Genomic DNA, 22,392 nt, shown 5'->3' with positions numbered 1-22,392 from the left:
TTCATTGACTTATCTGCCTGAGAAACATGTCGTTCCTACTGTGTTTTTTTTGTCATTCATGTAATTCAACCTGGACTGCTTCCTTGTTGTGAACTGAAATTGTATTCCTTTGTTGCAGAATACTGATAGAGAAATACTGCTGCACATTAGATATGCTTTATTCATTTTTGCGTTAATGCCTGATTATGAATATTTTGTGCAGAAACAACAAGTAGTCATAGGTTTTTGAAAGTAAATAACTGAGAACCAGGTTTGATGTCTGCCCATATTCTGCGGCTATTTAAAATTAACATGGACAATATATTAATGATGTTGCGTATTTCCAGTCATGCTAAAATGTTACTGTATTGTTGCTTTCAGAAATTCACTGTATATGTTGCTTCTACATCCTTTTAGGAAAATGACATCTTCATGAAAGATTTAAATAGAGGTTTTATTCTTGAATTAAAAACAACCGTATTTTTCTTAGATTTTGGCAGGATTGTAGCTGTCAATTAAATGGATACTAGTTTCATTTCATTTCTGTGATTAGTTTATTGTGTGCATCATCCTTTTATCACAACTTTTATCAGTTCATCTACTTAATAAGATGTAGATTGTGGATAACATGAATTCAAATTAGCAAATTATTTTATTAAATAATTAATAAAAATAATTATCAGTAATTTTACGAAGTTAAATATTCAAGCAACCTCTCATTCTTAATTTCCTTTTCTCGGAAAAACAAATGGGAAGGAAATAATTACAGAGAATAAATATCAGACTGGGGAATTTAAAAATTGATTGCTTCTAGTGTGCTGTAAGTGGGAGTTTTTTTTTTCTCTCTCTCTCCCTCCAACAGGAAGTGATTTGCAGTGTTCAGCAAGCCTTTTGTTGAGAAGGTTTCCTCAGATCAGTGAGTCATGCTTTAGCTCTGAGCCGGCAGGCAGGCAGCAGTCAGTAGAGAGTATTTGCTCTTCCCTCGCAGTATCCGTGATCATCGACAACATAGACCTTTTTCTCGTACTTTTTTGATTTTTAAGGCTAGAAATCAGCAGCAGCCTCATCACCACTGGAAACCAAACAAGCTGCACCACAACACTGGCAGCCTTTTAGAGACCTTTTTCCTCACCATCCTCTTCTTCCTCTGCCCCAATGCTGTGTTTCCATGGATTGTGTCTGTATATTTCCCTCTGACGGATTGGATTGCAGCTCTGGATTTGACTAAGAGCAGATTGGACTTTGGCGACAGCAGCGGCAGCAGCAGCTCAACACAACCACCACTGTAACCTCAATAGAGAAAATTACAGTCAGGTGGCCTGTGATTGCTTAAAGGCGTTTGCTGCCTGTACTGCTGCTGCTATGTTACAGGAGAGGGTAATCAGCACTGCTCAGCCACATCTGCCAGCACACTTGTGAAAGAGGCAAGCTGTGCATGTCGGTTGGTGGAGAGAGCAAGAGAGAGAAGGGTATGCTTCACCGTACCAAATACAACCGCTTCAGGAATGAGTCAGTAACATCCGTCGATGAGCTTCTCCACGGCCTGTCCATGAACCCCAAGGTCTCGGCCACCCCCCAGTCTGCAGCCGAGACATCTTACACACCCCCAACTGAGGTCCAGCCCTCCTCCACCACCACTGCTTCCAGCACCCCCACCAGCCACGGCTCTGATCACCTGGAAGATGGAGGCACCACCCTCTGTACCCTCATCAACAAGGTGTCCAGCCTGAAATTCAGCAACTCAGGCAGCTTGCTGGGCATCAAGGGTCTGCCCTCGGCTGTCAAGGACCTGGCTGTGTCTAAGCTGCAGGGGGGTGGGGGATCGGGCTCAGGCTGCTCCAGTGGCCCGAACCCCAGTGCGCCGACAGCAGCGGCAGCAGCCTCTGGTGTGGGCAGCTCTCTGTGCAGCTCGGCCTCCCATTCAACCCCCTGCTCGCAGCTAGAGCCAGCCGTCAGCATGAGCAAGAAGAGCAGGCTGGATGAGCTCCAGCTCGGCGGAGAGGACTGGCATCCAGGTGGAGGTGGTGGACTGGTGAGCAAACCCTCCAGAGGATGGCTGCACTCGAGCGAGAAGATCTCTGGTCCAGGAGTGACATACATTGTGAAGGTTGGTGGTCTTTCTTTCTCATTTCCGTTTTTGCCCTCTCCCTCTTTTCCATTCTTTACAAATTCTCTTTTTTCAATGACTCAAGCCCAGCTACCTGCACAGGGGAGGGTGGGGGGATGAAGGAGAGATAATGTAGTTTCATTGGCACATCACAACATGCCCTTGAGTGGGTGTACATAGGTTGGCTACAACAGAAGGCTAAGTGAAGGAACAGCGACCAGATAATAGAACATTGAATAATTCAGGAAATAGTGAAGGTCAATATTGGGGGAAAGTATAGGAAAAACCTGTGATGGGAAAAACACTGTCTGTCCTGTGCATGTGGAGCCACAGCGTTATGCTTTTGTAACCATGGTGATGTGTTATTTCTGTACATTGTGCATATCTATGAGCTCTATGGCTGTTTAAGCTTGCAGATAGTAAAATGGTGGAATAGGAAGAAACAAACGACATACAGTGCATGTTTGTCTCATAGCATCCGTATCTCATGTTAATGTTGGTTAGCCATCATACATCATTTAAACAGGGCACAAGTTGGCGCAGAACTATGAGAGCTGTGAATGTGATCATGCCGGCAATGAGTCACTATGAGGAGTGATCAAGCTGAGCCCTGGCTCTTCACGGTGTAAAATGAATTAAAAAATGCAACAAACCATTTTCACTGAACCCATGTTAGCAGTAAAGTGTGCATTTGCCTGAACATCTTCCTTTTATGTAGGCAACACATTAAACAAAAAGTAAAATGTAGAGCTGAATGAGCATACTGAAGGCCAATGCCAGGTGAAATGTGTTATATTCCAAATCAAGTTACACAGTATGATTGCCATCATATGACACCTACTACAGCTTGCCTGAACAAAGCCTACAGTATCTGTGACCAGCGTGACATTCCATTATCTGCATTAAGGACGGGAGCGCTTATTTGTCCAGTCAATGTTGCTGAAAGCATCCACACTGTGAGAGGGAAAATGGGTCCGGTCCGTGCTCCCCCACCCTCTGCTTTTCCTGTGGTTTGAGGTCCTGTGTGTATTGAGTTCAACGTGGTGTTATGCTCACAGCACTTTTAATTAACGTCATGTGGTCACTCCTTGCGCATCATGCACCATTACTCTAAAAGGACATTGACTGACAGTGACACTGTTTACACTCACACTTTTAGCCCATATTTGTTTATGCAAAAAAAAGGCCACAACAAATTGCTAAAATTAGCTACAAACCACAACAACAGTGCTCCCTAGAGCTGAGGGGAACTGCAGATTTGGGCGATAATTCTCTGAGGGTTCATCCCCCCTTTCGCAAATAGTCATGGGAATCGTTGTGAATATAAAAATATTGATTAAAGCTGCTTTAGTAATCACCATCCTTTTTGTGTTGGTTAGTGTATGGTAATTATTTACTGCTCATGCCTGTTTATCATACTTAGGGACCGTTCGGTATTTATGGAATGGACCACCGGAGGAAAATAGGGGAGGGTCATGTCTTTTTATATTTTGCTGAGGGGAGGGTCATCCAACATTTTTTAGTCTGGGTGACACCCAACTTTTTTATTCATGAAAAGAGCAAAATTTCAAAGTGGCTTGTTTGGTGCATATTTATCCATGTAGCTCTCAGTCTCGGCCCCCTAGCAGATGGGTCTGACCGCGTACGCGGAGTTTGCTGGGGGGGGGCAGGAGGAGCACTGCCCCCTAGTGGCTCAAACGGGTAATTGCATTGTTTAAAAAATGAGTGGATTAATTACATCTGGCATGACCAGATATTAAATAAATATCTTAAATAACACAAAACAACTAAATGGTGATAGGTAATACATCTGATTTCATATACTGCTTTAGTAAAAAAAAATATTACCTGGCTGACGATGGGAGCAGCAGGACGCAAAAAACGAAAGTTACTGTTGCACTAGTCTGGACATCTTGCCGTGCCAACCTTGCAATAAAGGTTTCCTAAATGCCATGTATATACATGTGATGTCAGCTTACTAATTGATTGCGGGTTTTGTGTAGATTTGGACTTTTATACGTTTATTCCACTTTGTTTAAACGGCAAAGTGGAGAGCCCTCGTTTGTGACGCTCGTATCGGCCTTGCTGGATACACCGTATCATTTACCTTTTTGTGGATCTCCTGATCGCTGTGGATTACTTTTTTTTGTGTCATTGGATTGCGGCAAAATGCGGATCTTTTTTCTCAACGTGTCTTAACGTTTTATGGTGTGACTGCGCTTGGTTTCTGCGTTTGGAGAGTCATCTCAACAGGCTGTAGGTCCAACACTGATTGTTCACCGTTACATTTTAGTTGAATTTAAGCGTCTGTCTATTGCGTTCCAAAACAGCCGTGCCACGATTGGATTTCATAAGGGCGAATTGTTAAATTGTTACAATGTAACTTAAAAACTTTAAAAATAAACATATGTGTTTTGGAATATAATGTTCAGCTTCGGCAGCTTTACCTATGTGCTCAAATATACAATGACGATAGTGACAAGTCCATAGCAACCAGTGTTGAATTGGTTATATCCCAGCGTCCTTTGCTGAATGGCCTCAATGTTTTATTGTTTTATTTCATATGAATACTAGTTTACTAGAGGAGTAACTCAGTATTTGAAGTAATGCAGTAATGCATGCAGTGTGCATTTAGTATCCATGCTTATTGTGTTTCCACAACAATGTTAGTGAGTAAATCTACTGAAATGGCCACCACACCATAACTGTTATGGTAATGGTTATGGTAATAAGGAGTGTGATGTGTAAGATGAGAATGCAGAGGTTAACTTGTGTACATCATGGCTGTAAAAATCAAACGGTATCTGTACTTCTTTGCTAAATGCAAACTTGCACGCGAGGGGAGGGTCATTCCTTTTTTTCAAATTGTTTTGGAGGGTCATAGGAAAATTATTACTGATGAGGGGAGGGCCACGTCTTTTTCCGGTGGCCCCTTAATTAAATAACGAACAGTCCCTTATTTGGTGCAAGTGTTTCATGTTATTCAAATGTATTAATACTTTTTTCATTAGCCTACTTAATCCTGTTTATTGAACAAGTGCTTTATCCTCTTGACTTGACATATCCTGTCTAGACTGCACAGAACTGAACTGTATCATAAAATGTTTCTAAAGTAACAACTGTACACAATGGAACACGTTTTGTAACATGTTTAACCTGAGGGCAAATAAGTGATATGAAAGCCACTTTTTACATTTGGAAATAAACTAAATGTTTGAATTCATGAGCACAACATCAAACCTCCAGTAAGAAACAACTGTAGCCGGTATGATATATGACTTCACGTTTCTGGTCTTTGCCTGTTATAAAGCCAGTTGTGTGTGTGTGTGTGTGTGTGTGTGTGTGTGTGTGTGTGTGTGTGTGTGTGTGTGTGTGTGTGTGTGTGTGTGTGTGTGTGTGTGTGTGGTGTGTGTGTGTGTGTGTGTGTGTGTGTGTGTGTGTGTGTATCTGTAGTTTTGCATGTTAAAGAACATATGCTCACTTAGAAATGTGTTACTCACTGGGATCATTTATGGGCTCTTCAGAACTGGCCTCCCATTGATTTTCATAATTATTTTAAAGCACAGTTTTACTGTGTGAACTATGTACTTTGTTTGTTCTACAGCATGAGAGAAAATGTGTTCATGTTGTGCTCAGAATACTGTAGGTCTCTACCAATTTTAGCACTGTTTGATATATTTTTGGCCCTGCTGAATTGTGCACACTGAAAATAGATAGCATTAAAATTTTGCAAACGTCATGTTGACAAAATTTGTATGCTGGTGCTTGCAAAACGCTCACTGGAGAGAAGGGGGCCTCATAATATGAAAGTTATGATTCTAATAACTTAGTTCTTTCTAAAAAGGAGTGGAAATAGATATGTCAGTGTGTCTGGATGTCTGTTTTGATTACAGCCAGATTATGATGTGATTCTGATAACAGGATGTCGTCAGCACAAAATGTTCTCAGTCTGTGCAATATTAATTTAGAGGAGGTGTTGTAATGTGAGTAGGTGGTTGGTACTAAAGATGGTTTAATGGGATGGGAGGACAACAGTCATCTCACGTGGCATAGTAACTCACTGATGCAGTTTCTAAATCACTTAATTTTTTTTTATTCCAAGTTTGCAACAACTCATTTCAGACTTTGGCTTTGTGAACTCCTGCTGGATGTTTCTGTTTTAATTAGTAAGTAGAAAACAATGATACAAATTTGCTGATGTAATACAGGTTTAGGTCTGCGTGCAACTCTTATATACATGTGCACAGTTTTAAATCATTAGTTTTTTCATATCACAGTGTTTGTCATCGGACGGTTGAGTATTGGGTATTCCAAAAAGCAAAATTAGCAACTTAAAGTTACCCCGTGGAGTTTTATTGCAAACAAACATTTTTTCTTTTCATTAAGTATTTCTTTTCAAAATGCATTGTGTGTCCTTGAGGCCAAACCATTGGGTTGAATGCATTTTCTTCCTCATAAAACATTTGCAAAGTTGATTTTATTTTAAGCATTTTTTTTAAAATCCTGCATTATTTACATTCATGTTTGCTAGTATACAGCTTCTTCTTCACCACCTTTTCTTGAAACAAGTATCTTTGGTGCGTTATTGCCACCAATTGTCGATCAGTGGATTAGCCTGAAACTAATAACAGGAATGGGTGTTGCGTGTTTGTGCATGTGCAGCATATACAAACCAGTCGGGGACTTGCTCACAAAAATACTGCTCCAGTTACACTACTAGCAGTCTCTCTTTGCCAGACCCTCCTCCACATCGCTACTAAGCCCCAGTGCCGCTGCAAAATAGCCTCGGGAAGGAACTTGCTTTGGTGAAACGTGTACGTTCAAAAGTTGTTTTAGTCGTGCAACTGAAAACTCAGATTGGACGGGTACTAGCTAGCTGTCTCAATTTACCCTACAGAGATCTAAGGAGCAGTTAAAGCTCTACTTTTTGATATTAATGAATGTCCGTTACCTTCAAGCCATTACCAAATGAGTTGCTACAAAGACTATCAGCTCCACACAACTCTCTCTGTATTTCTCAGTATGGCTGTGTTCAGAAGATTGTGTCGTCCGGTGACTTTCGCACGCAGAAACTCGAGTGAATAATTAATTATTCTACAATTACCTCTTCTGAAGAGTCCATCATGTTTTTTAATCCTCTGTGTACTCCTTGCATACTACCAACTGCGTGGAGTAGGGGTGGGGGTGCTGCGCGATCATGGTAGGCTTGTATCATGTGGACGCACCAACAGTGTTGTTGTCATTACAATTCCTCATGGGGGCAGCAGAATCTACGCACTATAGCTTTAACCATTATAGTCTTCATTAATCGACCGGAGTTTAAAATTCCAACACAAAGAAAGCGTAAGGTACCGGCGGACATCAGGAAACGAAACGAAACGAAACGAAGAACATACGGCGGAATTTCCGGCGGCAAAGGAGCAATCCCAGAAGTGGAAGGTCGTGGATATAGACTACGCTACTAGTGGTCAAAAAATTGATTGGTTGAGTCAAAATTTCCTTTCTGGAATTAGCCCCTTGGTTTCTTAATATTATATTTATGTTGTAGTGATTTGGTATACATTAAAGGACTAACAGTTATTTGGATGTAGTGAGTTTGCATTGGTGACGCAAACAAATCAGGCGTGTTTTTCTGTACAAGATGATATGCCAGTCATGTAACTTTTGATATTTTTGCTTTCCAGTATCTGGGCTGTATAGAAGTCCTTCGGTCGATGAGGTCCCTGGATTTCACCACAAGATCACAAATAACAAGGTACGTCCACACTTGGTATTTTGACTTTTAATGATTCACTAGATGTCCTATAAAACAAATCGGTTATTATTCCATCGGATCAGTATTGTTTAAACCCACAAACAACACGCACAAAAGACTGGTATGAGTTTTTTTTTTTTTTTAAAGCTTTACTGAAAAACCGTAAACATTTTGAATTAAAACTCGTCAGAAAACTTGTTTATATCAGGTCTGAACGGTTAGATTATTGAACCAAAAACTAAATCTTAAAACCTCAAATCTACAAGATCATATTTTAGCTGATACTCATGAACTTCTAAAATTCCGAACTGATGTTATAAGATAAGGTAACTGTATTTCAGTTTATTTTTTCAGTTTATTTTTTTTCAGTATTTTATTTTCCATTTCTTGAATGAACTTGGTGAAGTGTTTTTTTTTTTTTTTTTTTTTTTTTACCATTAGCTACCATGCTAGCTTAGCTAGCTTGTTAATGATATGCTAATGTCAGTTAGCAAGAATGTTATTATTGGTAACTCAAAGTTACTGTGACAAATCTATGATGCATTTAAGTTTCTAGTTGGCTATTTTGTTTTACTCTACCTATGGGTTTGTGTGTGTTTATAACTTGTGTACTTCAGCAGACGCACAATTATTTTAGTGATGAAGAGATTGACAGTGATGACTCTAGAGCTTGTCCAGGCAAACAAGTAGGAGCAAATTTGAGAGCAGTAAAGTAACGAGAAGGAAACCGAAAAGAAGAACACCAGAAAACATGTAGAGCAAAGACGGAAAGTATCAGAATTGCATTGTAGTAAAACTTTATGAAAGGAATTCTCAGTTCAAATTGACCAGTGAAAATCTGATGTGACCAAAGGGTTAGTAAATAATACATTTAGTTTTGTCTATTAAAACACTTTATTTTTATAAGAAAAACACTGCTCTCTGTCATGCCTTAGCAGATAAAAATTATATTTACAAGCAGAAAATTCGTTCTCCGTATTAATAAAGTTCAATCTGTAATCCAAAAAAAAAAAAAAACAATTTAAAATGTGACATGTGATTTTGACATTATATTTATTTAAAGTACATTTAGGGTGCCGTTATCACAATTTATTTGCATGGAATTTTTTTGTGACTCCATGTGTATCTTTGAAATCGTTGACCAATGTGCAGTGAGGCAAAGGCCAAAAGTGAATCGGATTGTGTCATGTCCACTTTTATGCTTGACTTCCTGAAGTCAGTCCAGACTAACGTTAGCCTGCAAGGCCACACAGTAGTAGTCTCTCGCTCACTGTGCGTTTCTGTTTCCCTCTAATAAAGAGACAGATAGACAGAGAGAAAATGTTATGTCTCATGCTATTGGTATTATTAGACTTTGCCTTTTCTAAAAGAACAGACTGCTGTGCGTGATTTATCCACGTAGAAAGGATACAAAAATGAACGTTTCTGTTTCTTCTATCATGAAACCAATATTCACTTTGTCTCAGAGAGAAAATTGACTTTTCTGCATCAAAGCAGCTCTATCTTTAGCCCCTATTTAATCCACATATTGTTGTCTTTTACATTAAAATGACAGCACGGTGATGGCCGCTGCAGATAAAACGGTTTACTTCACATCTTAAAGACAGTTTTAGATTTCCCTCTGTGATGTATAGTGCTTTATATCAGATACAGTTGCATGGTTTCACGAGAGACATTGCATTTGTAATATTCCCAATGACACCATATAAAACTGCACTGCATATTGAATCTTGACTCTGTAAAATTTCATCCACCATATATTCATAGAGACAAACCCAAAACAGATTGCAGCAACAGCAAATTAATTAAAAAATAAAACAATAATGACATTAAATAAAGAAAAACATGAAATACATGAAGTTAAAATTATAACATAACATAATAACAATATAAACTTCCCCTTACAGTACATCTAGCCAACACTTATTTCATTCAATGATTACTAAATAGTCCAGTAACTCGCACATTAGACTATGCAAAGGTGTAACTGAAGAGAAATAAATACTAGCAGTAATTCATGGTAAAAAAAAATAAAAATCCAAGGAATTTAACTATTAGAGTATCACATAACAATTAGAAATCACTTAAAGAAAAACCCCACCAGCTTACACCCTAAAATAAAATCTGCTAAAATCAGCTGTGCTTTGTGATGAGTATTAATTAGCTAATGTTGGCATGCTCATTCAACATGGTATATTATACCTGCTAAACATCAGTATGTTAGCATTGTCATTGTTAGCGTGCAAGCATGATGACATTTAGCTGAGAATTCTGCTATGCCTTTGCACAGCATAGAGCCACTAGCATGGCTGTACTTGTTCCTTTCAAGATAACAAAACACATTTCTTGGCAAAGTACGTAATCATGAGTAGAAACTGTAAATACAGTCTTAACTTAATGCCAAAATAACTGTGATTCTGTGGCTGTGTCTGGTCACCATCTTGGCTTCACCGTCCTCTCGCCCTCCCTCTAGGGAAGCCATCAGCCTGGTGTGTGAGGCTGTTCCAGGGACCAAAGGAGCTCTGCGGAAGAGAAAGGTACATGGATGGACAGAGAGGGAGGGAGGAGGGAGGGAGATGGAGTGGTCACGGGAGAAGTGATAGCCACACTGAGAGAGCTGAGAAAATGAATGTTAGTGAAAGGTACAGTAGCGAGAAAAAGAGGAAACAGCATTAGATATTCATTTACCCTTCCACTTTCTATATATAGCATGTAGCCTCTGTAAGTTCCTTTTCTCTCATCCTTCCTTCATGTAAAAAGAGAGGGAAATCAGAGAGAGAGAGAGAGAGAGAGAGAGAGAGAGAGAGAGAGAGAGAGAGAGAGAGAGAGAGAGAGAGGACTGTATGTGCGTGGGCGTAGCTCCAGCCCACGATGCATTGCACACCGCACACAGTGCTTAGTGACTCATGTAGTGCACAATATCTGTGATCAGGAGGGTGTGTGTGTGTGTCTGTCTTCCATGTGTGTGTGCATGTGCTTGGTGTGTGTCCACAGTGTGCGAGGAGACTGTGTCTTAATGTGGGGTGTGAAATGAAGCATTACTCTGCTCTCTAGAGCTTGTTCAAATGTCAGGGAAGAGTATATAACACAACATCAGCACCGACTAGTTTCTCTCTCAGAATAGATGTTAAGATATACTTTTAAATTGGTAAAGAAGAGACTTGTTGCTTGTTGCTGCAATTTGCTTTATTTGTGTTTGTCTGTGTCCTCTGATCCTCTCAGCCACCATCTAAAGCTCTGTCCAGTATCCTGGGGAAGAGCAACCTGCAGTTTGCTGGCATGTCCATCAACCTAAATATCTCCACCAGTAGCCTCAACCTGATGGCCCCTGACTGCAAACAGGTCGGTGTGCAACTTTTGTAAACGATTATGAGATTATGTGAACCACGATGCTACGTGTAAAAAAAAATAGCAGCACCATTGTATTAGGGAGTCTGCACAAACCCCCCAGCAACCACATAAACTATGTGTGTGTGTTAAGAAAACAATGAAGAAGGCCATGGGACATGCTAGAAAGCTCATTGAGTAGCTAAGTAAGTAGACCTTGCTTTTTAGAATATTTACCACACATACAGTATGTATCCCCAAGGTCAAGAATTAATCTCCATAGTCAACTAAAAAAGATGAAAAAAGTGATCAAATTTAAGTTTTATCTAATAAAAGAACAGTTAAGAGGAAGACAAGCATGAGCATATGATCTCTCCAGATGTTGCTAGAATAACCAGAAGATGTTTGCTAGACTTTTCGTATGCACGTCACTATATATATATAGCCAGTTTTCTTTGTGGATGTGGTGGTCAGTGGTCACAGTGTGCATTTGCTGTTTACCCCAGTGTCTTTCTTGACACTGCCAGCAGATGGTGCCAAATAAAAAAATAATAAATATAATTAATAATCCTACACATATGTGCATTTGTATCTATCTGTGTGTGTTTAAAGAGACGTTTGTTAACTCATATGTACTGCATCATTTTGCTCTTGTCAGATCATAGCCAACCATCACATGCAGTCCATCTCCTTTGCTTCAGGTGGAGACCCCGTAAGTATCTAAGGCATCTGTGTCTTGTGATAATTCAAACCTAAACTTCTCCATAACAAAAATATTTGATAACCAGAAACCAGAAAGTAAAAGTTGTGGTATGAAGGTATTATGATATTATAACAGTTTACAATGTGTATTTTTTTTGTTCTCAGGACACAACCGATTATGTTGCCTATGTAGCAAAGGACCCCGTTAACAGAAGAGGTAGGTGTTCATTCCTTTGATACTTTATAGAGGTTCTCATACCTCACATGCAACATTCTCATTAAAAAGTGTTGCGCTGGCCCTCGTCAGCATGCCACATCCTGGAGTGCTCTGACGGGCTGGCCCAGGATGTCATCAGCACCATCGGCCAGGCCTTTGACCTTCGCTTCCAGCTGTACCTGCAGTGTCCCTCAAGCAAATTATCCTCCACACATGACAGGTGAAGTGTTCATGAAACACTCACAAAAGTACATATTCACAAATACACGCACCCACACAGGCAGTATTGAGTTTCATGATCAAACCATGTTTTTTCTTAGGGTATTAAACATGGAGGAGTTACCATGGACAGAGGAAGAGGAGGAGTCAGCAGAACATCCTTACTATAACAACATCCCCGGCAAGATGCCACCCCCTGGAGGCTTCATCGACACCAGGCTGACCAATCAGAATGTAGCGCCAGATGGATGCCAGGTACAACTCAATTTATGTGGATTGATCTTAGGAACTTAAGCAGATTGACTTTTTCCATGTGGACGTAATCACAATAACATCATTAATGTTGAGTCTTTTTAACAATATGAACTCATGATCTCCTAACTGATAACTGTGTGTCTGTATGTCATCAGATGGGCCCAGTTTCAGTCGATCAGACATATTACCAAGGGCGGCACTGTGGAGAAAACTGGGGAGATGAAAGAAAGCCCATATTCATACAACAGGGTAAGAAAGTCCATGCTTGACCACTTTATAAACACATAGGACATGTTCTAATTTTGCTGAATTTCATCAATTCAACACTGTGGCTATGATTGTTTCTCCAAATGTCTACTGTAGGATCATTTGATATAAACAGTCTGCCCGAGAGTAAAGGTCAGGCACCGAAAACAGGAGAGATGCCTGCTTATGTGAACACTCAGCAAATTGACGCCCAGGTGCTCGCAGCGCTCCAGGCCGAGGCGGAAAATGTGACGAAGGGCATGGCAGCTGCAGCCAAAGAGAGCCCACAGAAGGACCTGTTTGACATGAGTAAGTCTTGGCGGGTCTGTGCTGAAGTTTCACTTTCTGTTTGGTCATATGATTTGAGTAGTGGACTCATTAAGATATTTGCCTTGCTTTCAGAATAACATTGTAATGACTTCAGAGTTCTTAATTATAGAGGTTTCCTAGCTTTTTGTTTCTCAGTGACGTCGGCGTGGTATTATAATCACACCATATCAGTATGGACACAATAGGAGGAGTGTACAGCTTTATTCTTTCCTCCTTTCAATTTCCACCTTAGCTTTGCTATTATTATACATGAACGGTCAGTTACATAAAGATGTGTGTAACTATGTATGAGGAATCCATGACACAAATTACATGTGAGCAGTGAACTATAACATTAAAAAGTGAACTGTTCTCCTATGAACTCTGAGTGCAGATTTTATCCTCCACCTACTGTAGTTCTTTAAAGTTAACAGTCACATTTGACTTTGTTCCTTCACTAACCAACTCCAGCACAGAAAGTCGTAATTTGATCAATCTTTTTTTTAAGAATATTTTTTAGCCTTTATGGCCTTTAATAGACAGGATAGCTTGAAGACAGGAAAGGGGAGAGAGGGGTGGTCGACATGCAGCAAAGGGCCGCGGGTCGGATTCGAACCTGGGCCACTGCCAAGTACTCAGCCTACATGGGGTGCACACTCTACTGGGTAAGCTAGAGGTCGCCCTGAAAAATTTAGTTGGTTGATTTGGAAAGTTATTGAATAAGTAAATAATTGCAGTACTATATGTACTAAGTTATTATATAGTGATGAAAATGTAATTGGCCTGTACTAGTACGTCATAAAAGTGAGGATTTGCGCCATTAGCTCAGCAGACTTCTTTAATGTGATGCATATCCTGTTGAAATAACATGTTTGTTAGTTAATCAGTTGGTATAGAAAGGCAGTTTGACTTGATAGGAAGGGCAGAGGGTCAGGATTCTTTTAGTGTTGCTCACCCAAATGCATTGTGTGCATCCTGAAGCCAATTTTTTAAACGTTTTAAAACCTGCATCGTTTACATCCATGTTTACTTACTACATTTCTGCATTTCTTGCTGTATAACCACCACCTGTCGATCAGTGGAATGGTGTGAAATAGAATAGATTATCCAATTACCATAACACTAGTAATCTAGGTACAATCTTTTACCATGAAGAAGTTAAGACACTGTTCTTAAGTTAAAGCAATGATGATCTTGTGTTTCCGAGAGTGTTTAAGTTTTTATACAAACAATTATAGTAGGTGAAATTATGGATTAGCATAGTTTATGAGTCTTGACAGCTGTAGCATGTCAAGTTAAACTTTGTACTACAGATATCATTCCTCTCTTGATTCATCATTTTGGCATTGCCCTCACCTATACCAGAGCCCTTCGAGGATGCCATTCAGTCGCAGTCCCATCCGCCGACCCAGGGGCAAGCCCAGTCCCAGGTCTCCAGTCTTCAGAAGGAAGCATCCGTGGACAACTCGAGCCCTCTTCTTGTTCGCTCGGTGGCCTTCCGAGCACAGGAGGAGCTGGAGGGCCAGACGTGGTACCATGGCAAAATGAGCCGCCGCGACGCTGAAAAACTGCTGAAAGAAGACGGGGACTTCCTGGTTCGTAAGAGCACTACCAACCCAGGGTCCTACGTACTGACAGGCATGCACAATGGACTTGCCAAACACCTACTGCTGGTGGACCCTGAGGGCACGGTAAGATGGGGTTAAAGGACATGTAGAGTGTGTTTTAGGGGAGATAGAAATGACTGATTTGTGAGTAGGAATGCATCAAGTGGAAGAAAACTCAACTTTTGCTAAAATTAAACTTCAACAGACATTTAATATATCTTTCTCTTTTCAAAGGTACGGACAAAAGATCATATATTTGACAGCATTAGCCATCTTATTGGCCATCACCGTGACAACAATCTGCCGATTGTGTCAGCTGGGAGTGAACTGTGTCTCTTACAGCCTGTTGGAAGGAAACAGTGATGCTTGCAATGCATGGTGGGAAATGGGAAGCTCTGAACAGTCTCTCCTACCATCCTGAAACTTGAAGATGAAACATGAAGAGAAGATGCTTGAAGGCTCTATGGGCTGACAGTGTTTTTGGGAAATTGGCCCACGGTTACATTACTGGAGGCACTGGAAGAAGCAAGATTTGAAGAAAAAAAAAGATTTATAGAACTGTTATTATTTTGTTCTGATGACTGAAATGCTATATTTTTGAGAAGACATAGGTGCATTTGGAGATAATATCTTGATTTGGTGTTTTAAAAGATAAAAAAGACAATTGTTCTTGTAGTTTAGATGAAGTGCAAATCAAGCCTCAAAGAGGTGTTAACAAGAGTATTTTAGAATAAAAACCGCAAATTTTAGTTTTGTCTGTCAAGCACAACCACATTTCTCGTTCAGGAAACGTTGGCTAAGAGGTCGAGGAAACAAAAAACAGTTTGGACAACAAATGCTGTTTATAATTATTTAAAATGTCCTTTCATCTCACCTAGCGTGACAGCTCACTCAATTAGTCACTATATGAAATCTGCTTTTATTGGGGATTAGAACTGAATGTGTTTTGCTTTGCAGTAGTCACAAAGTGTTGGGGTGCAAACAGACATCCTTCATAGTGCTGTCAATGGCTTTAAAGAAACTTTTTATGAAGTATTTTCTCGTGTCACTGCAGTCGCATGACTTAAAATCAACTGTTCTTGTGGACATTGTTCGTAGACCTTGATACCCCTTTATTTGAAAGAGGTGCTTGTGTATGCTGACACTGTAAAAAGTATTTATGCTTTTCAACCAGTAATTATTTCTGAATTGGTTTTCTCTGAATTCTTCTTTTTTAGGTGTGTAGTCAATGATTAGTTTTGGGGCTTGAGTCATGCAATGGATGTTTTCACATTCTTAATTTTAGCATTTGTTTTGGGTGAACTTTTAAAAGTTATTGTTATTATTTGAATGACCACAAATAAATAGCACAATCAGAAAGTTTGATCACTTAGATCATCTGTGTCAGTTGTACCAAGACGAATTACCAAGATGTAATTCACCCTTTCTTCTCAAGAGACTGAATTAGACAAACACACAGTGTGCACTCAATACAGAATGTTTAATATTAGATGACCTTCACTTATTGATGTTCAACAAAAATATTATATTTCTGTGGATATTTTATGGCAAGACTACTGTATTGCCACTAGATGTCATCACAGAAATACTGGTTTACCCCTGTCAGTCACACTCACCTTAATTCTCTCGTGTTATTAGTAGCAAAGGATGCAGGCTGTGTATTGCTTTACATACTACAGTACAGGGGGGGAAACCATTGTTGCTTGACGGGTCAGAGGTCATTTGCATTTCCACTGTACACAATCATTCCTCAGAGCAGTTTACTGCATTTCGTGTTATACAGACTGTTGTTTGTAGAGAGGGAATCAAACAATTGAAATGGCTAGTAGAAATAGTACACAGCAGTTCTAGCTACATACTTTTAAAATGCTCTCATCTTTACTATTGTCAGTACTCTGATGGATACCAAATGATTGGGGCATTGTATTTGATATGCACTGGACCACTTCAGTTGAACGAAAATCAGCATGTGTTCAATGAGTTTGACAAGACAGATGCAATGTAATATAATGTGCCTGTATTTTGCTGCAAGAGGGAGTGTACAGTACATGCATCTCACAACAACACATATGTTTAGCAAAGAACAGTATTGGGATCAAAATGGAAAAATATCCACCACCAGATTACTTTTGGTTTAAGCCGACTTGATTCCTTGTGTCCCTTTGAGCAGAAGAACATACTGGCATTTTTGAGAGAATGCTGAGAAGAAAATGGCACAAAGAATCATTGAGTTTTTTTTTTTTTTTTTTTTGTTTTGTTTTACAACAATCCATCATTACCTTTAATTCCACTTCTTTGTGACATAATTTCATCAAATCTAATATCTTGGGAGAAGGAATAATGCGCTAAATTAAAAAAAGCAGTATTCTAATGTAAAGGATTCTTTTGTGATTAGTCTTTATTTCTGAAAAGCAAATTTGTAGAATCACCTTTGACAAATGTGCAAAGGTTTTGAACAAAGCATATACATATAAAGCAGGAACAACTCCATACTTGAAACTCTCCGATAACGTGATGATTAGCTGTGTGGCATAAAGAAATTATACAACCAAACACGCTGGGACACAGAAAGAACATGGCTTCTTTCCAGATTTCTGTTGATGAAAATGTGCCTTTTATTTGTACAAATGGTATTTTTATTTCTCTTTTCTCTCTCTCTTCAAAGTGCAATAGCTGATCTTCAATGGGGCATGCCTGTTCACTAGAGGTTGTGTTTTGCCCTGCTGCGTGTTGCTGCTTGAGACTACTGTTTTCTCTATCTGTCTCTCTCCCTCCCTCCCTCTCTATTATATATTATAAATGTATCATTTCCAGATTCTAAATATAAATCTTCGTCAGAGGGAATCACACAAAAACTCACTATTTTGGAACAGGTAAAGTAAAAAAAAAAAAAAAAAAAGGAAATAAAAAGAGTCCAAATGATGTTTACAGATTTAATCTTTTGGTTGTATGGGTTTATCATTATTCTGTATGACTGTTGGCAATAAAACCGTGAATGTGTAGAATCTCTGTTGTATCTGCTGTAATAACCGATAACATATTTCAATGTATGGTAGATGCAGCATTTAGCCAGTGTCCTCACAGTTTCCTATAATATTTTAAAGAATTGGTTCATCCACATTATCATATAATAATATATGTTCTCACATAATTTGCGTGATATCTTTCCATGCAGATAGTTTTTAAGAATGGGATTTTATTTTTGGGTACTGAGAGCATTGTAAACAATCCATTTAATTAAGTGTCCTTGTTATTCTGGATAATCCATTGAACACACTGTCAGTTTTAATAGGTATTTCTTTTGTACAAAAAAAAGTAGTCCCCATCAAACCGATTCACAATGAGATCTTTGGATTATCCACAGTAACAGGGAGGGAAGCGGTTTCTGGAGAGAGAAAAAAAGATGTTGCAGTTGAATATTTAAAAATGTATTTTTTCAATGTTGTGAGCAACACAAACACAAATCCATTAATTGTATTGTTGTGGCTGAAGACATCTTAGAGATGGATATCTCTAAGCCTGGACAAATAAAAATGACATGCATGGTTAGATACTACAACAAATAAGTGAGTAAATAATACATATGTGTTTGTAAATGAGTGAATCAACATTTAAGTTATTTTCTCAAAGGAATCAGGAAGACATTGCACATAACAAGGACAGAACTGCACTCTACTGGAAACATGAGGTTTGTTGTGTAAAAGCTAATATTTTGCATCACAAAAACAGCTGCATGTAGTTAAGTATTACTATTTCACATGCCTCTTCCTTCAGTTTACTGACCTCATGCTTCTAAAGATGATTGAGTTGACTGGAATAATCAGATGAAACACAGACGCTCACAACAACTTCATTTTTGTACTAAAATGAGGGTTGAAAAGATTCTGAACATGCAGCATATTATGAAAATATCTAGTCAGCATCGAGGATAATAACTACCATTATTAACCAGCAGATGGAGCCCTGGTATCACTTAAAACTACATATATTTATTAAACATCACACCAATTCATTGTACGGTGATAACAGAAGCGGTTTGAACACGATGCTGCTTATATAAAGAAAACAGTAGCAGGTTTTTGCTTTTTATCTCATTTACATTGCAATTTTATAATGCAGTTTTCATTACAGTAACTGCACAGCATACTGTAGTATTACTGAGTAAATACAAAATTACAGACTAGACTGAGAATAATAAATAACTTCCATTGCCATTACACTAATCATTGCCTACAATCATTCTTCATTATTTTTGCATAACTATAATTGCACTTAATTCATTGCAGGTGATTTTTCACTTCTTTTTTGGTCACATCTGGTCACATCTGTAACCACGGAGGTAAATGTTTTTCTTTCAAGCGTAAGAGCACCATGCATTAGCAAATCGTCATTGTCCTGCGAAAAACCCTGTACCTCCAAAATGTCCAATTTGCATTAGCTAAGAAAAACAGTTTTCAGCTTTGTGACAATGCATTTTCTTCTCTCCGGATAATCCATAATAATGGGTTTTTCGATGGTTTATCTTCTCGACCAATAAAGAGTTCATCCTTCAGTTCAACTGTAAAATGAACAAAGTTGGAGATACGTGGTTCTCACTGGACAGTGATGAAATATGACCTGTACTTCAAAAGAGATGGTATTGATTGTGTCGTTGAACGTATTGGCCTCATACATTAATCAGTCTAATTCCAAGTGTGGACATTTTAATACGCTTCCCAATTATGGATGTTGCAGATATATCAATATCACACAGGAGAAACCACTTCCCTGCAGTCTAAGAAATCCATCATTCTGAATCAATCACAACTCAAATTCCTTTTCGTTACCAATTCTGACCACTCCACAAGCCCATGAGCTTACACATTAGGACCACCCTCACCGTCCTACTGTACACATCTTGCTCCCTTTGTTCAGTCTCCTCTGTCACTCTCAATGACGGCCTGAGCAGCACCTCCCGCCACCACTGAGACCTCACCACGGGCCGTGTCCGTCTCCTGCCCCTTTTCCAGCTCCGCCTGTCTGGAGCTCTGCTGGTTCTGGTTGGGGTTGTTCTGGCTGCTCCACGACTTGCTTCTGCTGCGGCTGGGCTCCAGAGACTGCCTGTTCCCACTGCCATTCACAGAAGCCTTCCCTCTGAAGCAAACGCCACACACCAGACCTAGGAAGGCTCGTCTCATCTCGCGGCTGGCCAGAGTGTAAATGACCGGGTTCATGGCTGAGTTGAGCACAGCCAGGCCAATGAACCAGTCAGCCTTGTAGAGGATAGGGCAGTACTGCTCACATGCCACATCCACCAGGAGCAGGATAAAGATTGGTGTCCAGCAGGCGATGAAGACCCCAACTACAATGATGACAGTACGCAGCAGGGACATCGCATGCTCAGAGTTTCTGTGCTTGCTTACCTTTCGGCTGCTGGACTTAACCAGGATGTATATGCGGGCATAAAGGATTGACATGGCTAAGAGCAAAACCATGAAAACTGTGATACAGAAAGCTACATATTTCTTAGTGTAGAGAGGGAGGACTGTGGAGCAATCAGGGAGGTTGTCCAGGCAGTTCCAGCCAAGAATAGGCAAAGCTCCAAGAGATATAGCAATCAGCCAGCAGGTCCCTATGAGCAAAAACACTCTGTAGTTCTTGTTGGCATCATAAGGCCTCATTTTGATCATAGTCAGGTGTCGCTCGATAGCAATAGCCAAGAGACTGAAAATGGAGGCGCCAAGTGCTACAAACATGCTTCCCTCTCTGACAAACCAGAGAGCAGGTGAGAGCTGCAGGGTCTTCTCTCCTGACAGGAGCAGGTTGACCAGGTAAGCGACTCCGGCCAGCATGTCGCACAGCGCCAGGTTGCCGATGAAGAAGTACATGCGGTTGTGGAACCTTTGGTTTCTCCATATGGCCACCAGCACAGTGAGGTTCTCCAGGACGATGAAGCTGCATATGATAAGGAACACAATGGTTTTGGTGTCCACTGTGCCAGGGCTTGTGCCAACGCTGGGCCGGTGGTCCAGCTTGCCTGTGTAGTTGTAGTGGAGGTATATCTGAGGGTTGATCATCTTCAAAGCACCGGCTGCTGACACTGGATGTCAGACGTGAGCAAGGAGTCCAGTGTCAGCAGATCCACGTGTTCAACTGCAGTGGAAGATGTGAGGAACGTGAGTATTATTACAGAAAGCAGCCAATTTATAGTTCAAAACATTGTATTTATGCAGCAATACAGCAATTACTGGTTTTATCTGATGTATTTTAACTGAATAATCTAGCTAGTTTTCTTTATTCCTTTGGTAACAAATGATCTTTAATAGCAAATACCTGCAGAAAACGTTTAAAAACATACAGTCTCTACACCCTAAAAGACACCAAGTGCTGTTTGTTTGTTTACATAGGAATCTTGAACCATTGCCCAAACTACCAGGGGCTCATTAAAAAAAATGCAAAACATTTTTACTTAGAGGCTTTTTAGACATTAAATCAGCTATATTTGTAATCACAATCATGTACTATAGACCTAATCGATTCCACATCACAGTAAATTAGCCTAGATGTAGCTTAATTAGCGAGTTTGTGCCAATTCAAGCAGTTTAGTTTTCCCAAATGACAGCCTTAACACAACTTACCCGGGGATGCTCGCAGTCGGGGTTTAGTTGAAAGTGAAACGCACACTGAAAGACATACATTTCATTGCTGATCGATTCTCAAATTCCCAGATTTAATGTCGAACTTTAACTCGTACTCACTCGGCTCAGTGGAAGAGAGCAGTTCCTCATCTTTTACTGATCTCTAAAGTCTAAACTCTGGAGTTGTCGACGGTTGGCTGGAAGTCACACCCCCACCTCCCCCTCCTTCACTCCGTGCAGGGAGAGCAGGGACGGAGCTGGAGGTCAGTCCAATTCATGAAGCAAATCAAAGCCAGCCAGGTATGTGGAAACTCATAATGTTGTAAGAGATGTTGCAATAATATTGTCCCAGACATGTTACAAAATTATATTATAATTTTATAATTTAATAGCTAGCTAACTAGCTTAAATTAATTCAAGCTAACGTTAGCTAGCTATCTCAAATTACTTTAGCCCACTAGTTATCAGGCTAGATAGATAACATTAATTGGAAAGATATATAGAATGGATAGAAAGAATAAATTAACAGATACAGTAATTACAGTACTTTATTGATAAACTTATTTCTAATTGAAAAACAAATGAGGTTGGAAAGAAACAAAATACAAAAAAATTCCATAAAAAATATAAATAAATAAAACTTAACTTTGGTGCATATTGCACCAAACTTAAAGGTGCCATATGTAATACTTACAGCTAATGTTTAAAATAGTTACTGCAGTACAAATTTAAATACTGGAGAGAGTCGTCTTCCCCGCTCCCTTCTCCCCAGACTCGAAGTTCACGTTGGTTGCCAGGCTGAGACTGCAGCATCCACAACAATGTTGCTAGCCACTTGTCTCATATCGCCCAACATTACTCCACAGCACAGCGGAGTAGCTAACGTTAGATGCTGGCTATATTGACAGTCATAAATGCCCGTGCTCACGCGGAGCTCTGTACCCAACTGACAGGCACACTTTTTTGGCTTAGAATTACGGTAGGAACCGCTAAAAACACAACAACCTTGCCGTCCTCTCCACCCGACTGAACACACTTTATTGACTTAGAAT

At 39.8% G+C, this 22,392-nt stretch overlaps 2 protein-coding genes across 2 annotated transcripts; one reads left to right on the top strand and one right to left on the bottom strand.

Moving 5' to 3' along the window:
• Nucleotides 1-660: 660 nt before the first annotated feature.
• shc3 (SHC (Src homology 2 domain containing) transforming protein 3) lies at nucleotides 661-17,622 on the top strand. The gene is made up of 12 exons (XM_031317573.2): nucleotides 661-2,086; nucleotides 7,771-7,841; nucleotides 10,315-10,378; nucleotides 11,064-11,183; nucleotides 11,827-11,880; nucleotides 12,036-12,087; nucleotides 12,178-12,307; nucleotides 12,408-12,561; nucleotides 12,717-12,810; nucleotides 12,925-13,116; nucleotides 14,482-14,807; nucleotides 14,958-17,622. Exons 1-12 carry the CDS (start codon nucleotides 1,415-1,417, stop codon nucleotides 15,084-15,086), a joined length of 2,058 nt encoding a protein of 685 aa, XP_031173433.1. The 5' UTR covers nucleotides 661-1,414; the 3' UTR covers nucleotides 15,087-17,622.
• Nucleotides 17,097-21,649, bottom strand: LOC116062837 (sphingosine 1-phosphate receptor 3). Its single transcript, XM_031317575.2, has 2 exons — nucleotides 21,341-21,649; nucleotides 17,097-20,855 (listed from the first exon to the last, which is right to left on the bottom strand). Exon 2 carries the CDS (start codon nucleotides 20,777-20,779, stop codon nucleotides 19,634-19,636), a length of 1,146 nt encoding a protein of 381 aa, XP_031173435.1. The 5' UTR covers nucleotides 20,780-20,855; nucleotides 21,341-21,649; the 3' UTR covers nucleotides 17,097-19,633.
• Between the last annotated feature and the right edge of the window lie 743 nt (nucleotides 21,650-22,392).

The sequence above is a fragment of the Sander lucioperca genome, chromosome 14 (genome assembly GCF_008315115.2).
Source record: "Sander lucioperca isolate FBNREF2018 chromosome 14, SLUC_FBN_1.2, whole genome shotgun sequence".
In the NCBI taxonomy this organism is placed as follows: Eukaryota; Metazoa; Chordata; class Actinopteri; order Perciformes; family Percidae; genus Sander; species Sander lucioperca.
The sequence above is the reverse complement of the archived record's forward strand: the minus strand, read 5'-3'. Positions and strand labels throughout refer to the sequence as shown.